Source organism: Dermacentor silvarum, chromosome 8, assembly GCF_013339745.2.
Source record: "Dermacentor silvarum isolate Dsil-2018 chromosome 8, BIME_Dsil_1.4, whole genome shotgun sequence".
In the NCBI taxonomy this organism is placed as follows: Eukaryota; Metazoa; Arthropoda; class Arachnida; order Ixodida; family Ixodidae; genus Dermacentor; species Dermacentor silvarum.
This window is the reverse complement of record NC_051161.1, coordinates 175,913,737-175,928,314: the sequence shown is the minus strand read 5'-3', so window position 1 is coordinate 175,928,314 and position 14,578 is coordinate 175,913,737. Positions and strand designations below refer to the sequence as shown.

Sequence of the window (14,578 nt, the reverse complement as noted above, 5' to 3'; positions counted from 1 at the left end):
GTACCGCTTATAGTGCGGATATTCGCGACTCCCGCGACATACGTTATAAGCGGTCTACACTGTATAGCACTTTTCTCTCACTGTGGGACAGCTCGTGCAGTGAAGCGTGGCATTCAAGATTTGGCTGGTGCAATCTCGGAGGCCACACCTAGTTGCGTCAAACTTGTGCCAGCCTCCGCGACTTGCCACATTGAGAAAGAACAGTGCAATGGCAATGGTGAGTCACTGCTGGTGCAGAAGACCGGTGCAAGAGACCAGCGCATCCACTTCTTTCTCTCGCTGTGGTGTGCTGCGCAAGCTGCTGCACCCACGTGTGGTCTCGGAGATTGCATTGGCACCGATGCAATCTCTTGGTTTCATGAGTCGGCCAAGCCGGGGCAGCTAGGTTCATCGGCCTGCTCATTTGCACAGCGGAGCTAGATGAGAGCAGCATATCAGCTGCATACTCTGCATGCCATGTTCTGTGACAGATTGGCGTCGCTGTGTGCAAATCGCATTGCTGTTTTGCCAGTTTTGCGACACTATAGACGATCCAAGTGGAAAGCGGAAGTGGAAGACCATCGCAATACAATAGAAGGCAGCTATTGTAAGGGCAACTGTGTCAGGTGCTAAGAAGTTGTCTGTTGTGCACGTTAAAAATTCTTTTGCTGTTTTATTAAAATTTTATTGTATACGTGGCTGTGTAGCAGTTCTGTGGGCTGCAACACCGTCTTTTTCTATGCATGTTTACAATTGTGCGCCGCATTGGACATATATTGCAATAAAATCCAATGATGGATGTAACCAAGTAATTTTGGCTCCTTCTTCAACTTGGTTATGACAAGGTTATACCGATTGACACATGAACGAGCAGCTGTTTCTCCTGATTGCAGCCTTTTCTACTCTTTGCTCCAAATCACACCTTGCCTTGGAGTGAACATGTCAAGCAGCTCTCAACACCTTCATTGTGACTAGACTTTGAAGCTGCTCCCTGCAGTATTCCTGTCAGCACTGCTCAGCTTGCCTCACTCACTAGCTTGTTGAAATACCTGCGGCAACACGTTTAAGAGCACAGTTGGCAAGAAGTGTAGCGCAACATTCTTGCTGCAATGTCAGCTCAATATAGGGATGACCGACATATTTGTAGCACCCGAGGGTGACAACTATGGAGAGGCCAATTCCCGTTCTAGTGAGGAAATATCTTGTCGCCCAGTGATGACAAAATCATCTGGGAGTTTGAGCTATTCAAGACACACAAATGGATTGATGCCTGTAGTGGTTGCAAATACAGTCGAACCCACTCATAACGATACGAGTTTTAATAATATATCGGCTATAACAATGAGAAGCTGCTGCACTGTATGTCTTTATGGTGAAGTAACCCACTTGCTACAATGCCAACATGCCGCATTATGGGTTATAACAATGAGGTCTGGCTACTGGGTGTTTTAGCCATAAGGTAATAGAATGAGAAATCCTTGAAAAAAGAAAAAGAGAAATTCCAGCTGCTGCACGCTGTTTTCGAGCCTACTCTTCATCACCAGCCTTGCGCGCCTCTCTCCCGTCGCCCTTCCACCCCTCCGAACACGAATGGGCTGCACCCATAGCTCTAAGCCATGCCACCATCCGAAACACGAATTGACCGCGCCAACTGTGCTTGGTACTGCTCTCTGATTGCTCGCTGGCCCCTCATTCTGCGTAGCTGTGCTAACGGATTAAATCACTCGTGCTCGTCTTTGTTGGTTGGGTTGTAGAAGTCAGGGGGGGGGTTCCCAGCCGCATGGTTTCTCACCCTCGCTTCACTCGCCGCCAAAACGCAAGATGGCTGATCCACCCACTGATCATTGGCAATGTACGACGTCACCAGTGAAAAGAAAGTGCTCTGCTATAGATTTGTAAATGAAGTGCTTCTAACCGATGAGGTGATCGTCGCGAACATGCTTGCATCGGATAGCAACGGCGACGATGGCAGCGATGATGGGGTAGGGCAGGCTGCCTTAACGTTGTCCTTGCAGGAGGTCATGTAGATGATTCAGTCCCTCCGGAGCTTCGTTTTCGGTGCACTACCTGAAGCACCGGGATGCCTTGGAGAAGGATGTCGGCAAGCTTCGAGTAAAGCAAGCAGGGCTGAGGCACACGACAGTTTTCTCGTGCAAGCCACTGAGAAGTATGTGGCGAGAAATGTGTATTGTTTCTTCTGTATTTCTCATGCTGAGTGGCTGCCGTGGGAACCTCCTCGCATTTATTAAAAAGCCCCTCTTGAGGCCACCTAAGCGATGCCTCGGCGGAGCTCCCATGTCACTTGCCGCCCGTGACCCCGCTTTGCAGTTATTATAGCAGTGCCATTCTTGAATGCCGACAGCTGCGGCTTGTTACACGCGATTAGAGTGCAAAGGAAGCAGAGTTAGATAGGTAAACAAGTCGACACAGTCAGCAACCAGGTGGTGGAAGGGCACTGGCCTCCCCATCATTATAGTTATCTCACAACAGCTCTTCCATCCCCCTATTTAGATTTTTTTCATGCAACACGGTGTGGGGATTGAGGAATGCACTGGCGCCAGCGGCAGAACAGGCTTCACCTGTTCTGCCGTCCTCCGCTTATCCCCGTCCGCTCCGAACCAGTTTCAGCGGTGGCGTGCTTCACTCATGGTGGTTTGCGGTGGGGGCGGGGCGCTGACGTCATTACGCAGCGACGTGTGGATGCGGATTGATGAGCGTGGCTCTCTTATCTCCGGGACCAGCGCAGGGTACATACATGCTTTCCTCACGTCCGCCGTTATCCTTCTTGACTAAGACTTGAGCTCGCACACAGTGCTTTCGCCCGTGCGGGGAGCGCGTACTTTGTGCTGATCCTTTCCTGACACTAAGCCGAAGAGCGGTGCCTAGCGCTTGTGCGAGGTTGTACCACGCCGAGCCGCACTTGCCGAAGGTCCAAGCCAAAGGAGATTGCCCGAGCTCTCGCGAGTTGGCCCATTGGAGTTGGCCAGAGCAAGTAGCATAGCCGCCGGGACTTTTCCTAGCGTCGTGTTCCAGCGTGAGCCTGTGCTCTCGCAGTGACGTGCTATAGGCACCCGTGTCTCTATTTTCGCCCTTGGTGTGGGTTTATGCAGTGCTGGTGCCACCGGAGACAATAATCAGTTTCCGTTACTCAGGGCAATACTGTGTTCTTGCGTGCGTCGCTCGGTAACCCCTTGCGGCCTGAGCCTGCATGCAGCTGTGCTGGAGGTGCTGGCTGACACGGCCCTGTGGCTCGCCAAACTCGAACCCGCGGTGGTCGGTACTCCTGTGAGACTCTAAGACCCCACACCTGTTATAACAATTATCGGTTATAACAATGGAATTTTCGTGGCACTTGAATATTGTTACAACTGGGTTTGACTGTATGAATGACTTGTCGACTGAGCACCCACCACAGTCCTCTGGCTAAATTGTGGTTCTCAACCTCTTGGACAGAGGCTGGATTTTAGTTTATTTGGAGGAACGCATAAGCTAAACTCTAATGCATGCACCATACAACCAGAGATGTGAATTCTTTCATCAGGGAGGATAACAGATAGTGTGCACCGCCACATTTTCCATATTATTATGTAAGAGAAGCTGCAACAAATGCATATTTGAGGAGGCTTTCAATGCATCCTAAAATTGCAAGCCCTTGTAAGGCCAGGCAGGTTCATTTGGCAACCTTCGTGGCGCAGTCGGGAACCATAGAATAGAATGGGCCATGCCCAATTTCTTGAGTGCAACTTTCTGGCTGCACCATTGCGGTTGCATGATGATTCAGCAGTGTGGCATTCATCTGTGCAACTTATATGGTAGTAAACACGATGCAAGGAACGTTTGAGTTAGGAAAAGCCTTTAAGGGGCGTGAGCATGAGAAAAATACACATATCAAGAAAGCATGTGTTACAAACACAATAGCAAAAACCTAACACATGACAAACTGTACACAAAGCGAGTTATTTGAGAGTGTTGTCTAAAGTCCTTACTCACGAAGTGTTATGAAGTTGAAAATATTTACAGCAAGTCCATCAACGTAACTGCGTCGCTTAGTTGTCGCCCACGGTTGACCGGGTCAGGGCAGTGGGGTGACTGAGGCGCCTGAATCGCCCAGTCGACTCCACTGAGCCTTCGTAGCCGCAGGGAGTCCGGCAAACGGCTCCATCAGCCTGTCTCCTATGGAGCGCCCGCTCAGCTCGCAAGTCGTGGCCGCAGCAGCTGAAGAGCAACTTCCACTGGGTTGCCGCCGTCTCGGCGCTCCACCCGTCCTGTCCAGCCTCCAGCGTAGCTGGGTCGCTCTCTTCGGCTACGTGTCTCTTTTCCCCGTTGGCCACGTAGCTCCGCATGCACTTTTTCACTTCTTCTTTCATATATTGTATTCTTTTTATTCAGATGCTCTTATTTTCTAACTTCTTTTTTCGTTAATTTTTCCACCGACTCCTCATGCTTTCTTGTCCTCTTCTTCTTTCTTTCTTTATTGGTTCATGACAGTATCACAAGGGTCATCTGTAGCATTGACATGTGACAGCCCACTAAAAGGAAGTTCAACTTGTCCCCTGCTTTTGTGCAGTGACAATGCATTACAATGTTGTCTGTTGTGCAACAGCACTCTGTCTGTGTGGTTGTGTGCAGCTACATGCTCTGCCCACTCCATGGATGTCTCGTTTTTGTCAACCATGCTCTGAGCATCATGTACTGCAGCCGAGGAAAGTTAGAAAAATTGGCTCCAGCTGGTGGTGACATGCACTAGATTTTTTTTTAATTTTACATTGTAGTACACACAGCACCAAACACATTTGCTTACTTTTATGGCAAGTACATCTTGACACTAAAGTGTGGCATTGAGTATACATGACAACTTGTGTGTGCAGAGCCATTAAAAAAAAAGGGAGCATGAGAAGGAATGTAGTGTTGTAATCTTGCCTTCTAGCCCCATATACCTTGGTGATCCATGCAAGGATTTTGCTGTTCTTGCATTTGCAGGAGTGCTACGTGCAACTTTCGTTGCACAATCCAACGCCACACGTGACTCATGTGACGCTACTACCAGTTGAGCAAGCTGTTGAAGGGACCACTGCCAAGGTAGGAGGAGCGAGCACTGCTGCAGCTTGCAGAGTATAGTTGTGCACCAACTGTGATTCTGGAATTGAAAATGAATCAGTGGTACAACATTGTAGAGAGCAGCCATGTAATCAATACTATGAGGGTTTCTCAAATATGAGAAATTTGGAGTGAATGCAACTTTTGCTCTATAACAGTGTCGGAAAACACTTTAAAATAGATGGGATGCAAAAAAATACAGGTGTGCGACTCCTGCGCCAAATTGTGCCAAACACAGAAAATTGACCAAAATTGCACCACGCTGCACCAGAACGGCTTCGGTAAGTGTGCTCCGGCAGTGGCCGCGAACATCGAGCGGATTCATTCTCCAAAAAAGAGTGCGGATGTTTACATTCCGCAGACCGCGCGACGGAGCTTCCCGCTCAGTTTCTCGTGATTTTCGTGCTTTTAGCACTAGACTTTTCGGCGCTTCTGACAAGTGGCCGGCGCGAGAGCGGCCACTCTCAGCTCTTGTCACTGCTGTCGGAACGGCCAGGGCGGCTGTATTTAGAGCGTGCTTTAGAATACGGTTGAGTGGGCCGAGCGGCGCAGCGCTCCCTCGCTGAGGCGCAAACTAACGAAAAGCAGGCACTGCGAGTGAACTAGATATTGTCACCCAGCTAGTACAGCTAGAATAGTTGACCAGCAACAGATAGGCAAAAAAACACGTCAGCCTTTAGCAATGGCTGGACCTGGGAGAGCGCGCGCGCAACCACGAACTTCGTCGTTCTCGCCTCAACGGGTCAGTGTCACCATGTGCCAACTTATTTTGCGTCAATATTAGGCAGGCGCCTGCTGCCACGGGTTCAGTGGGCAGCCGTCTCTGTCCCCAGGGCCAGTACCGTAAAAATATTCCAGTCTGTTATTATGCCCACATCAGCGAGGCCTGAGACATTTTGACATATTGCGAAGGGCTAATTGCGAATTTGGAATAAAAAGTTGCAGTTTCGCCCGAAAGGTGAAGCATTCGTTGCGATAGAAAATTACTAGACAGCTATACAAAGTAAGAATAGTAGTTTTATTAGCCGTATAAGTTTCTAAACATTCTCTAACTAAATTAAGAAGCATGGTGTAATGCGAACGCAAACAAGCATGAACACGTTTCACTCGATGACCGCGAAAACTGGCTGTCTAAATACTGAAGTGAGGAAGCGTGGCCGCAGCAGCGAGTGAATTGACCTTCGTGCTGCCTCTCACTTCAACTTGAGCTAAATGGCGAAAACACAGCACGCACAAAGCTATGAGCTTTCGCACTCTGTCCCCATCGCAGATCCAAGATAGGGCCTGCGCCATACGCAGTAGCCGGCGGAGAACTCTCCCCTCCCCCCACGGTGCCTTGCGCGGGACTGAAGACGGCGCGCTTCCTCCCTTGTGCGCGCGAGACTGAGCCGCCATCGTCGGCTCGCCCTCGTACGCTTTCACTTGCACATAGAGCAGACGGCACGCGGCGGCGATGTTATCGCCCCTGGACTTTATAAGGAACATCACGGCGACGACGACGACAGAAATGCACCTGGATTGTCTATATACAGTGGAATCTCGATGATACGATTCTCACGGGGTCACGAAAAATATTCGTATTAGCCGAAATTCGTATCATCGAAGCACAATTAAAACTAGCTAAATTAAGGGAGGACGCGGGGATCAGATCGCGAAAATCGCGAGAAAAATCGATTTTTGAAAACCACGCGTTTGGGTAGTGCCCGAAAAAGTTTAATTAGTCAGTGCGCAGGGCAAGAAAACAGCTTTAAATCGCGCAAAATCACCACAGTTCATGAAGCCATATCTCGTATTTCCCGCCACCGAGAGCCGCCATCTTGGTATCATTCGAAAGCTCAAAGTTTTGCCGTTCCGCTTCTCAATTCGTCCGTCGTCGCCAACTTGTAACAAACGCACAAACACCAAAGAAGCGCGGGTCTGCGATAGGTAGTCACACGGGCCCTCTGATAAAAGCGGGCCTCTGATTGGCTGCCATGCTAAAAGGCGTCTCTCCATTGGTTGCCGCTGTGGCAGGGGCAAGATGGCAACCGCAGTTGTCTGCTTCGTAAACCACGCCGGCGTCTTCACTTGACACACAGAATTCGGATTACTGAGAACTCCCAGGTTAATGATGGATCGTCGCTCGTTGGCGAAAAACTTTGGACGAAGCACCCCTTCGGAATACGGAAGTGCTCCTACGGCAAGAAAAATACGGCGATTAGCGGGAGAAACGGAGGAGCACCCGACTGAACGAGCGCAACCTTGCACCGTGGATTACGTGCTGCGCTATCTTGCACCGTGTGACTCCAGCAGCGAAACCCACAATCGCCCTGTGCCATCGGCACCGATGACGCAGCCGACGGAAGACGCGCCAACGGAGGCTCCCGCGCCTCGATGTACGGCCGTGCGACTCAGCTCAGATTGTATCTCGGTAGGCATAGCTCGCTGCGACTAGGCAAAATGGCGCAAAAAAGAACGCAGCCCGAAGCACGGCAGCCACTCCGCCCGATGACACGCGGAAAAGGAGGAAAAGCACAAAAACAACAAAAGCGCCACCTCTTCGAACTCTTCGCGCCCATTCGCGGCCTCCGCGCTGTCTGGCGTCGCGTCCGCGCCTCCGCACCAAAAGAGAAAGGGAGAAAGCACGTGACTGCGCGCTGTTCTCTTTCGCGGCCGTCGGTGGGGCGACATTTATTCGTATCAACCGACGCAGGTCGAAAATAGATTCTTAACAACCGTTTTCTAGCACGTTGCAAAGTAATGGGGCTCGGCCAGGACCGCAGAAAAATTCGTATCATCCGGAAATTCGTATTAGCCGTGATCATATCATCGAGGTTCCACTGTAATTGATATCACAATAAAGACAGATTGTAATAGTTTACGTTATACAGTGTAGACCGCTTATAACGTAAGTTGTCGGAGTCGCGAATATCCGCACTATAAGCGGTACCGCACTATAACCAAAGCAACAATTTTCAAGGCCCACAGATATGCAAAACATGTGCACCGAGTTGCCACGCGTATGCGACAGTCGAGGAATACGGCTAGAACGTTTCCATTCAATTTACAGTCGAATCTCGTTAATTCGAACCAAATCATGCGGCGGCACCTCTGACCAGCATTGCTCCGGCACTGCCATAGAGTAAAAGCTTAGGGGGGACCCGTCAATGTCGCGCGCGACCGAAAAAAAGAAAGAAAGAAAGAAAAAAAAACGCGGCGGAAATTTCACCCTCTCTCAAATGGCAAGGTCGCCGATTCTGCATTGCGCCGGAACATGCGTGTACGTGCCGACGTCTCAGCCACGCTACCGTAGCCACGCGTAGAAAATGGCTGTGAACCCTTCTTTCTCCTTTATGCTTCCTCTACTTTCTAGTCACGTGTTGACCTTGCACACTGCGGCTACGGCGCAGAAGGAAGCAGTGGCGCTGTCCCAGGCCGGCCAACGAAACTGCCCATGCCGGCAAACACCTGCTTCCCGATAACGGCAGAAAACGAAACTTCAGGGAGCTGGCGCCAGGCCGGCTGTAGCGGTGGCGCCTGCACGGCGGCGGGCGTGCACGGTGACAGTCGAAAGTGAAAGAGCTACGAGGGAGGCCGAGGGGAGCCACTGAAGCGGTGGAGTTGCCGAGGCGAAATCCGCTTCCCTGCCGCCCTCCTCCCTCACATTCCATGGTCTCCGCGTTCGCCCTTCGTCATGCTGTGCCAGTGCCGCCCACTCCCGGAAATTTCGTTTACTGCCGTTATCGTGAAGGGAGCTGTTATCTGTTGGATGGTGTTGGCAGTTTCGCGGCCCTCGCTTGCTATCCGCGCCGTGATATTTCACGACTCTCACTCAAGATTCTGGTTTCAGCCTCACTGGCTGTTCGTTCTCACCACGTGCCCTTCTCCTCCACTTCGTCTTCTCTTTCTTCCTCGAGCACTCCTTGGGGCGCCCGTTTGAGGGGAGCGTTCGCCGTCTCCGCTGACTTCCGTACTCCTAGGCAGCCGCACTGTAACCGGTATTTCGTTTCCCGCAACTGCACTATAAGCGATACGTGTATACATGGAGTACTATGGGAAATGTAACGGGAGTCTGAAAAGACCGCACTACATCCGGTCCTGCACTATAAGCGGTTACGTTATGAGTGGTTTATACTGTATCAGCCCAGGGTTGACTGCGGCTCTCTCGGTCGGTCTGCGGTGACATATGGTGACTAAGAAATTATGTTAGCGCGTCGATTGGACCGCATAATTTGAGAAAATTTTCCGCTATCATCATGAGCCTCGGCGCGGAAATATCGATTGCAGTTCCAGCAATGTTTTCAGCTTTACAGGAAAACAAACGCCGTGCCGCCGCTTGACCCACTCTTCCATATTCTAGTACGCTATAGCTACAAAGTGTGCTTCTACCACGTGCTTTGTGTTGGTTTATTCTCTGTTTCATCGTGGTTTCGAAGTTTGCTGCCATATTCCATTATTTCACCAAAATTCAGATTGGCCTGGTCCAAACTGCTTAAAAATGTAATTTACTCTGCTCCAAGTTGCTCCAAAATGCAATTTTGTCTACTCCAAACTGCTCCAAAAGGCAATATTACTTGCTCCAAAAATTGCTCCCAAATTACTTTGAGCAGTCCCACCCCTGCACACATCATATGATGTGTGTGTTTCTTCTTATCTTATCACTTCATCTTATTTTTCTGCAGATGACGGAACTGTGGCTAACTTATTTAATCAGTTTTTTTTCAAGTATCTCGGGATCGAGAACACGGCGACCATCTGTGTGTACTTTAACAGATAGCTTGCTAGATTCAGCATATCTTCAGTTACTATCGCTTGATGAATTGAGGTCCATTGTCTTTAACCTTAAGACGAATAAATCACCTGGCTTTGACAAACTCTCTGTCGGTGAACTCCAGAGAAATTTTGATGCAAATAAACATGTCTTGCTACCTCTTTTAAACTCTATTTTGTAGGGTGGTGTGGTTCCAATTGAAATGAGAACCACAATTGTAATTCCGCTTCATTGGCTACGGTGGCCGCATTTCGATGGGGGTGAAATGCGAAAACACCCGTATACTTAGATTTAGGTGCACGTTAAAGAACCCCTGGTGGTCCAAATTTCTGGAGTCCCCCACTACAGCGTGCCTCATAATCAAATCGTGGGTTAGGCATGTAAAACCCCATAATTTAATTTTTAATTTTGCTTCATAAGCAAGGTGCACGCAATAGTATTGAAGACTACAGACCTATTTCGATAATTCCCTGTGTAGCTCAAATATTAGAGAAACACGTGGCTCTTACGGTAACGCAGTTTCTAGGTAAGCATAGTGTATTATCATCAAACCAGTATGGATTTGTACAAGGCACACAAACACTGTTAGAAGCTTTCTCTGATCTTTTAAGCTTGACCGTAACTGGGTAGCATGTGCTCTCTTTATGGATGCCTCTAAGGTGTGTGTCATGACATTTTGTTACATAAACTGTCTCTGCTAGTCCTTCGTGGGTCATTCCTTAATTTATTTACTAACTTTCTGCAGGATAGACGACAGTGTGTAAAGGTGGGAAATAGTTTGTGCTTTTACCTGTAGTCATCTTGAAGTCCCTCAGGGCTCAATATTAAGCCCTATGCTTTTTAACATTTATGTGAATGATTTGTCCAATATAGTAGGTAATTATATCAATATGCCGATGATACGGTTCTTGTATCCTGTGCAATTAATTACTCTGATGCAATTAGCTCCTTACAGAATGAGGCAACTAAAGCTATGGACTGGTTTGCGGCTAATTTAATAAGCATCAACATTTCTGAAACGCGACTTGTCTGTTTCCATTACCCCATGAAAAAAAATCCTGCCTATGACATCGTTATTCTTACACACATCTGACTGTTATGAATGCACCTGTGAACCTGTTAAAAATGCATCTTCTGTTAAGTATCTTGGGTTGCTTTTTGACCGTGATCTTTTATGGAACTTGCAATTATCCCACCTCTGTAATAGGCTGCGCGCGGTCTCCTGTCTATTACACAATATGCGATGTCTTATGCCAATCTTTGTGCGAAAAATTATTGCCCATGCTACAGTGTGCTGCGTTATGGCTTGACTCTGTATGGCCATTGTACTCTTAGGTGGAGCTGAAGAATTTATGCAATTTTACATTCACTGCTGTCGATACACGATTTCTGTCCAAGGAAAGATGCAGACGTCCTTAAGTTGGTGAATTTGCCAACTTCCCTGATTGTCGAAAGTGTTGTAATTAAACATTTCTGTAATAATGATTTTAAAATCCGATACACACATGTGTATCGTATAAACACGTGTTTGCTTAGGACCGAAAGAACTCTACGTCATCCCCAAGACTGCGACAAAGTACGGAATAAGAACGCGGCAGTATTAGGTTCCAGCCATATTTAATAAATTGCCAGTACCTGTTTTAGAAGCAACCACAAGACATGGGATTAAGAAACTACTTAGAGTTTTCGAAGTTTAAATTAACATTTTGTATAACTTTTCCAAATTTTGCTCCGAGCCGCTAATAGCTAACTCCGCTAATAACCCTGTATAATTTTCTGTGACCTGACTGTCAGGCACTGCCCTCTGAGGCTTTGGTTGTTTTCCTTTATGCACAATAAAGATTGTATTCTATTGTATGCACGCAGCCACACACACACACACACATTCGAAAAAGGACCGTGCCCACGAGTGCTCACTACCAACTGTGTAAGATTTGCAGTACAGATACCCACACCATTGCTGTGCATGCATGAAAAAAGCAACAGGAAAGCTACCTGTTTGAAAGTATTGTCTGATACTGCATTATTCAGTCTAAAGTGGCCTCTGCAGGGAACAAGGAAAGTGAAAGTTCACTGACGCTCAGCTTCTTATATATTCCTACATGCATATTGTGTGTTTCTTCTGGACGATGCGCGCGGGCGCCTGGACGAAGAGGACGAACTGCTCTGGGCTCTCGAGCTATCGGCTGATCTGGCCAGCGCTGCAGCTATCTTTTGTAAATATACTTGTAAATTGTCTCCAGTACTTAATCATTCGTTCGCGTAACATTTTGGTGGAGCGTGCCGTTCCCCGTCCTCGCCACGGAGCTCCGCAGCGGCCGCACCATCCAGCTTTCCACCATGGCTCCCGGTGACACCTCGTCTGCTGCTACTACTGCTACTCCAACCACAACGTACGTCACGGTTGCCACTCCCCGCGATCCTAGCATATTCTCCGACCAAGATGAAGTCGACGTTGATGACTGGCTAAGCATGTATGAGCTTGTTAGCCGCAACAACCACTGGGACCCTACCATAATGCTAGCGAATGTCCTCTTCTACTTGGGCCTCATTGGAGGGGGGTGAAGTGGTAAGGGCGACGCAGGACGACGTCGCAATATGAAAAAGGCTTCCAAGGCCAAACACATTCTCTTTAGAGGGACCCTGAAACGATTTTGACGATTTTGTGCAGACACACCGAGTCGTTAAGGTAGGTCCTTCTAATCATTAAGTGACATAAACCACTCCGCGTAAAGCATGTTATTTATTATAAGGTTTTAAAGATGTGCATCGCTGGCAATCGCAGCTGCAGCTCCCCTGTGTTTTCAACCGCCCCTTCCCAATTGATGTTATACCAATTGACGTCAGTTGGGCTAGCCATCCTATTGGCTACCCAGGTCGCATCATCAATAATTTTTCCAACTTTATGGTGAGCAAATGTTCTTCGTAATAGTTGGAATGTTGGTCAATTCCTTTCTGTGAAGAAAATAGAATAGAAGGTAGAATGGGCGACAACAATAAAAAATGTTCTGATACATGCAGGTGTGTCTTGCACTGAGCGATAACCTTTAACATTTGTTAGCCGGTGAAACGCGGTCACAGACAAAAAATGAATGTGTGTCAGTATACCTTCAACGTCAGGCTTTCTCTGCATCTTTATACAGCATGGCAGCACTTGCCCCTCTTCTGTCATGGTGGCTACATTGCACTGTAGTTCTTTGGTACAAAGTCACTGTCAAATATTTCATTGCTTAACCAGGTTTCTGTAAGTACGGCTATGTCGGGATCAACGTAAAATAACATGCTTTCAAACTGAACAGCGTTATTTAGGACACTGTGGCAGCTCATATTTAGAATGGACTTTTCCAGGAAGGCGCGGTCGCCACAAGGCAGTATGGAGTTGAAGTGCCGGCCACCGCTACCACCGGAAATCCGCAGTGCCTTGCACCTAACCACCAGCTGAGTGATGAGCTGGGCCCTGTGGAGTGCCGGGCCACACACGGCTCGCACTCTGTAGGCAAGGTGAGCAAGCGAGTCTCCGGCGGCCACCGCTCTGGCTTCCCCCCATACTGCCTTGCAGCTGACAATGCACGAGCATTTCTGGAAAGGTCCATTGAGAAGGGGAAACTGCTTATTTTACAAATTCATTTCTTTTACTAAGTTTGCCGTGTTTCTCTTTAGCTTAATCCCACCCCAAGATTACACTGTGCAGATTTAGCGTTTCGAACGCCAGCTTGACTTTGGTGGAACTTATTTTTTACATTTCAGATTTGGCCATAGCTTTTATGTCATGTACTTTGAGGGAGAAGTCGTCAGTTACAGAAAGAATTATTCTGTGTAGCTTTTAACAAGCCCCCCAAACGCAAGTTTCTCATGGCAGTGTAAGAATTTTTTGAGCCCTGGGTGGCTTTTTCCACCTTTTTTTCCTAGTCGGTGACATCTTTCTATGTCCTTGCTTATTCTTGAATAGATCAATTCCTAATATTTTCATCAGGCTATTTGGTCTCAACGTCTTGTTTCTGTAAGCTGTACACTATTGAGGTCTGCCTCTATTTACAAGCTCATCCATATTGGCAACATGATTGCGGCACGTTATTGCGATAACCTACACATTGTCGTTTTTAACTGCAGTAACTGACCACTTATTTCATGACTGTTAGCAATATTTTGTTCATTTTCAGTATATCCCACCCCTTATATAACATCAACTTTTTAGGGAGTCATTACAGTAATAAAATGCAAAACAAAATGAAATTTATTCAGCAGATATGACACATGCGGTTCCAAAGTTGTGTTGTTGACTTCAAACTGTTTTGTTCTATATTTACTTGTAAGGACTGCAAGAGGGATGAGTTAATCACGACCACTTCATCTGTTCTTCATACCTGCTATGACGGCTTACATGTTATTTGTGGCAGTCATCATGTTATTTTCATCAATCAGAAGTTTCTGCTCAGTTGGGCCAGGGTTCGCTTCAGTGTCGCCACATGACAACAAGCTGAACATAAAATGCAGCGTAGCGGTCAAAACATGAGCAACAACCAGTGAGCACAGGTGCAGCACCAAGAAACGATTGCCTCTATAATAGTGCCACGTAGCCTGCATTAAAGTACCATGCAGATTGCTTTGGACACCGCAAGTGTTGCTACAAAGAGAAACAGCATCCATCCCGACACACTGAGTTGTGCCTGCCAGACCTGCATACACACGAGCTCCCACCAAGGAGCTGCCCCACCGATGGGAAACCACCGTGTGTGGCTTACGATGAGTTGT

The 14,578-nt window shown here is 47.9% G+C and overlaps 1 protein-coding gene across 2 annotated transcripts in view; it reads left to right on the top strand.

Moving 5' to 3' along the window:
• LOC119461866 (dynactin subunit 4) overlaps window positions 1–14,578 on the top strand; it is a 245,552-nt gene that overhangs the window by 175,162 nt on the left and 55,812 nt on the right. The window contains exon 10 of one of the 2 annotated variants that reach the window (XM_037723239.2): window positions 4,960–5,058. The exons of the other annotated variant lie outside the window; for it this stretch is intronic. Within the exon in view, the coding sequence (XP_037579167.1) occupies window positions 4,960–5,058 (99 nt within the window). The remainder of the gene's footprint in view (window positions 1–4,959; window positions 5,059–14,578) is intronic. 2 annotated transcript variants of the gene reach the window in all.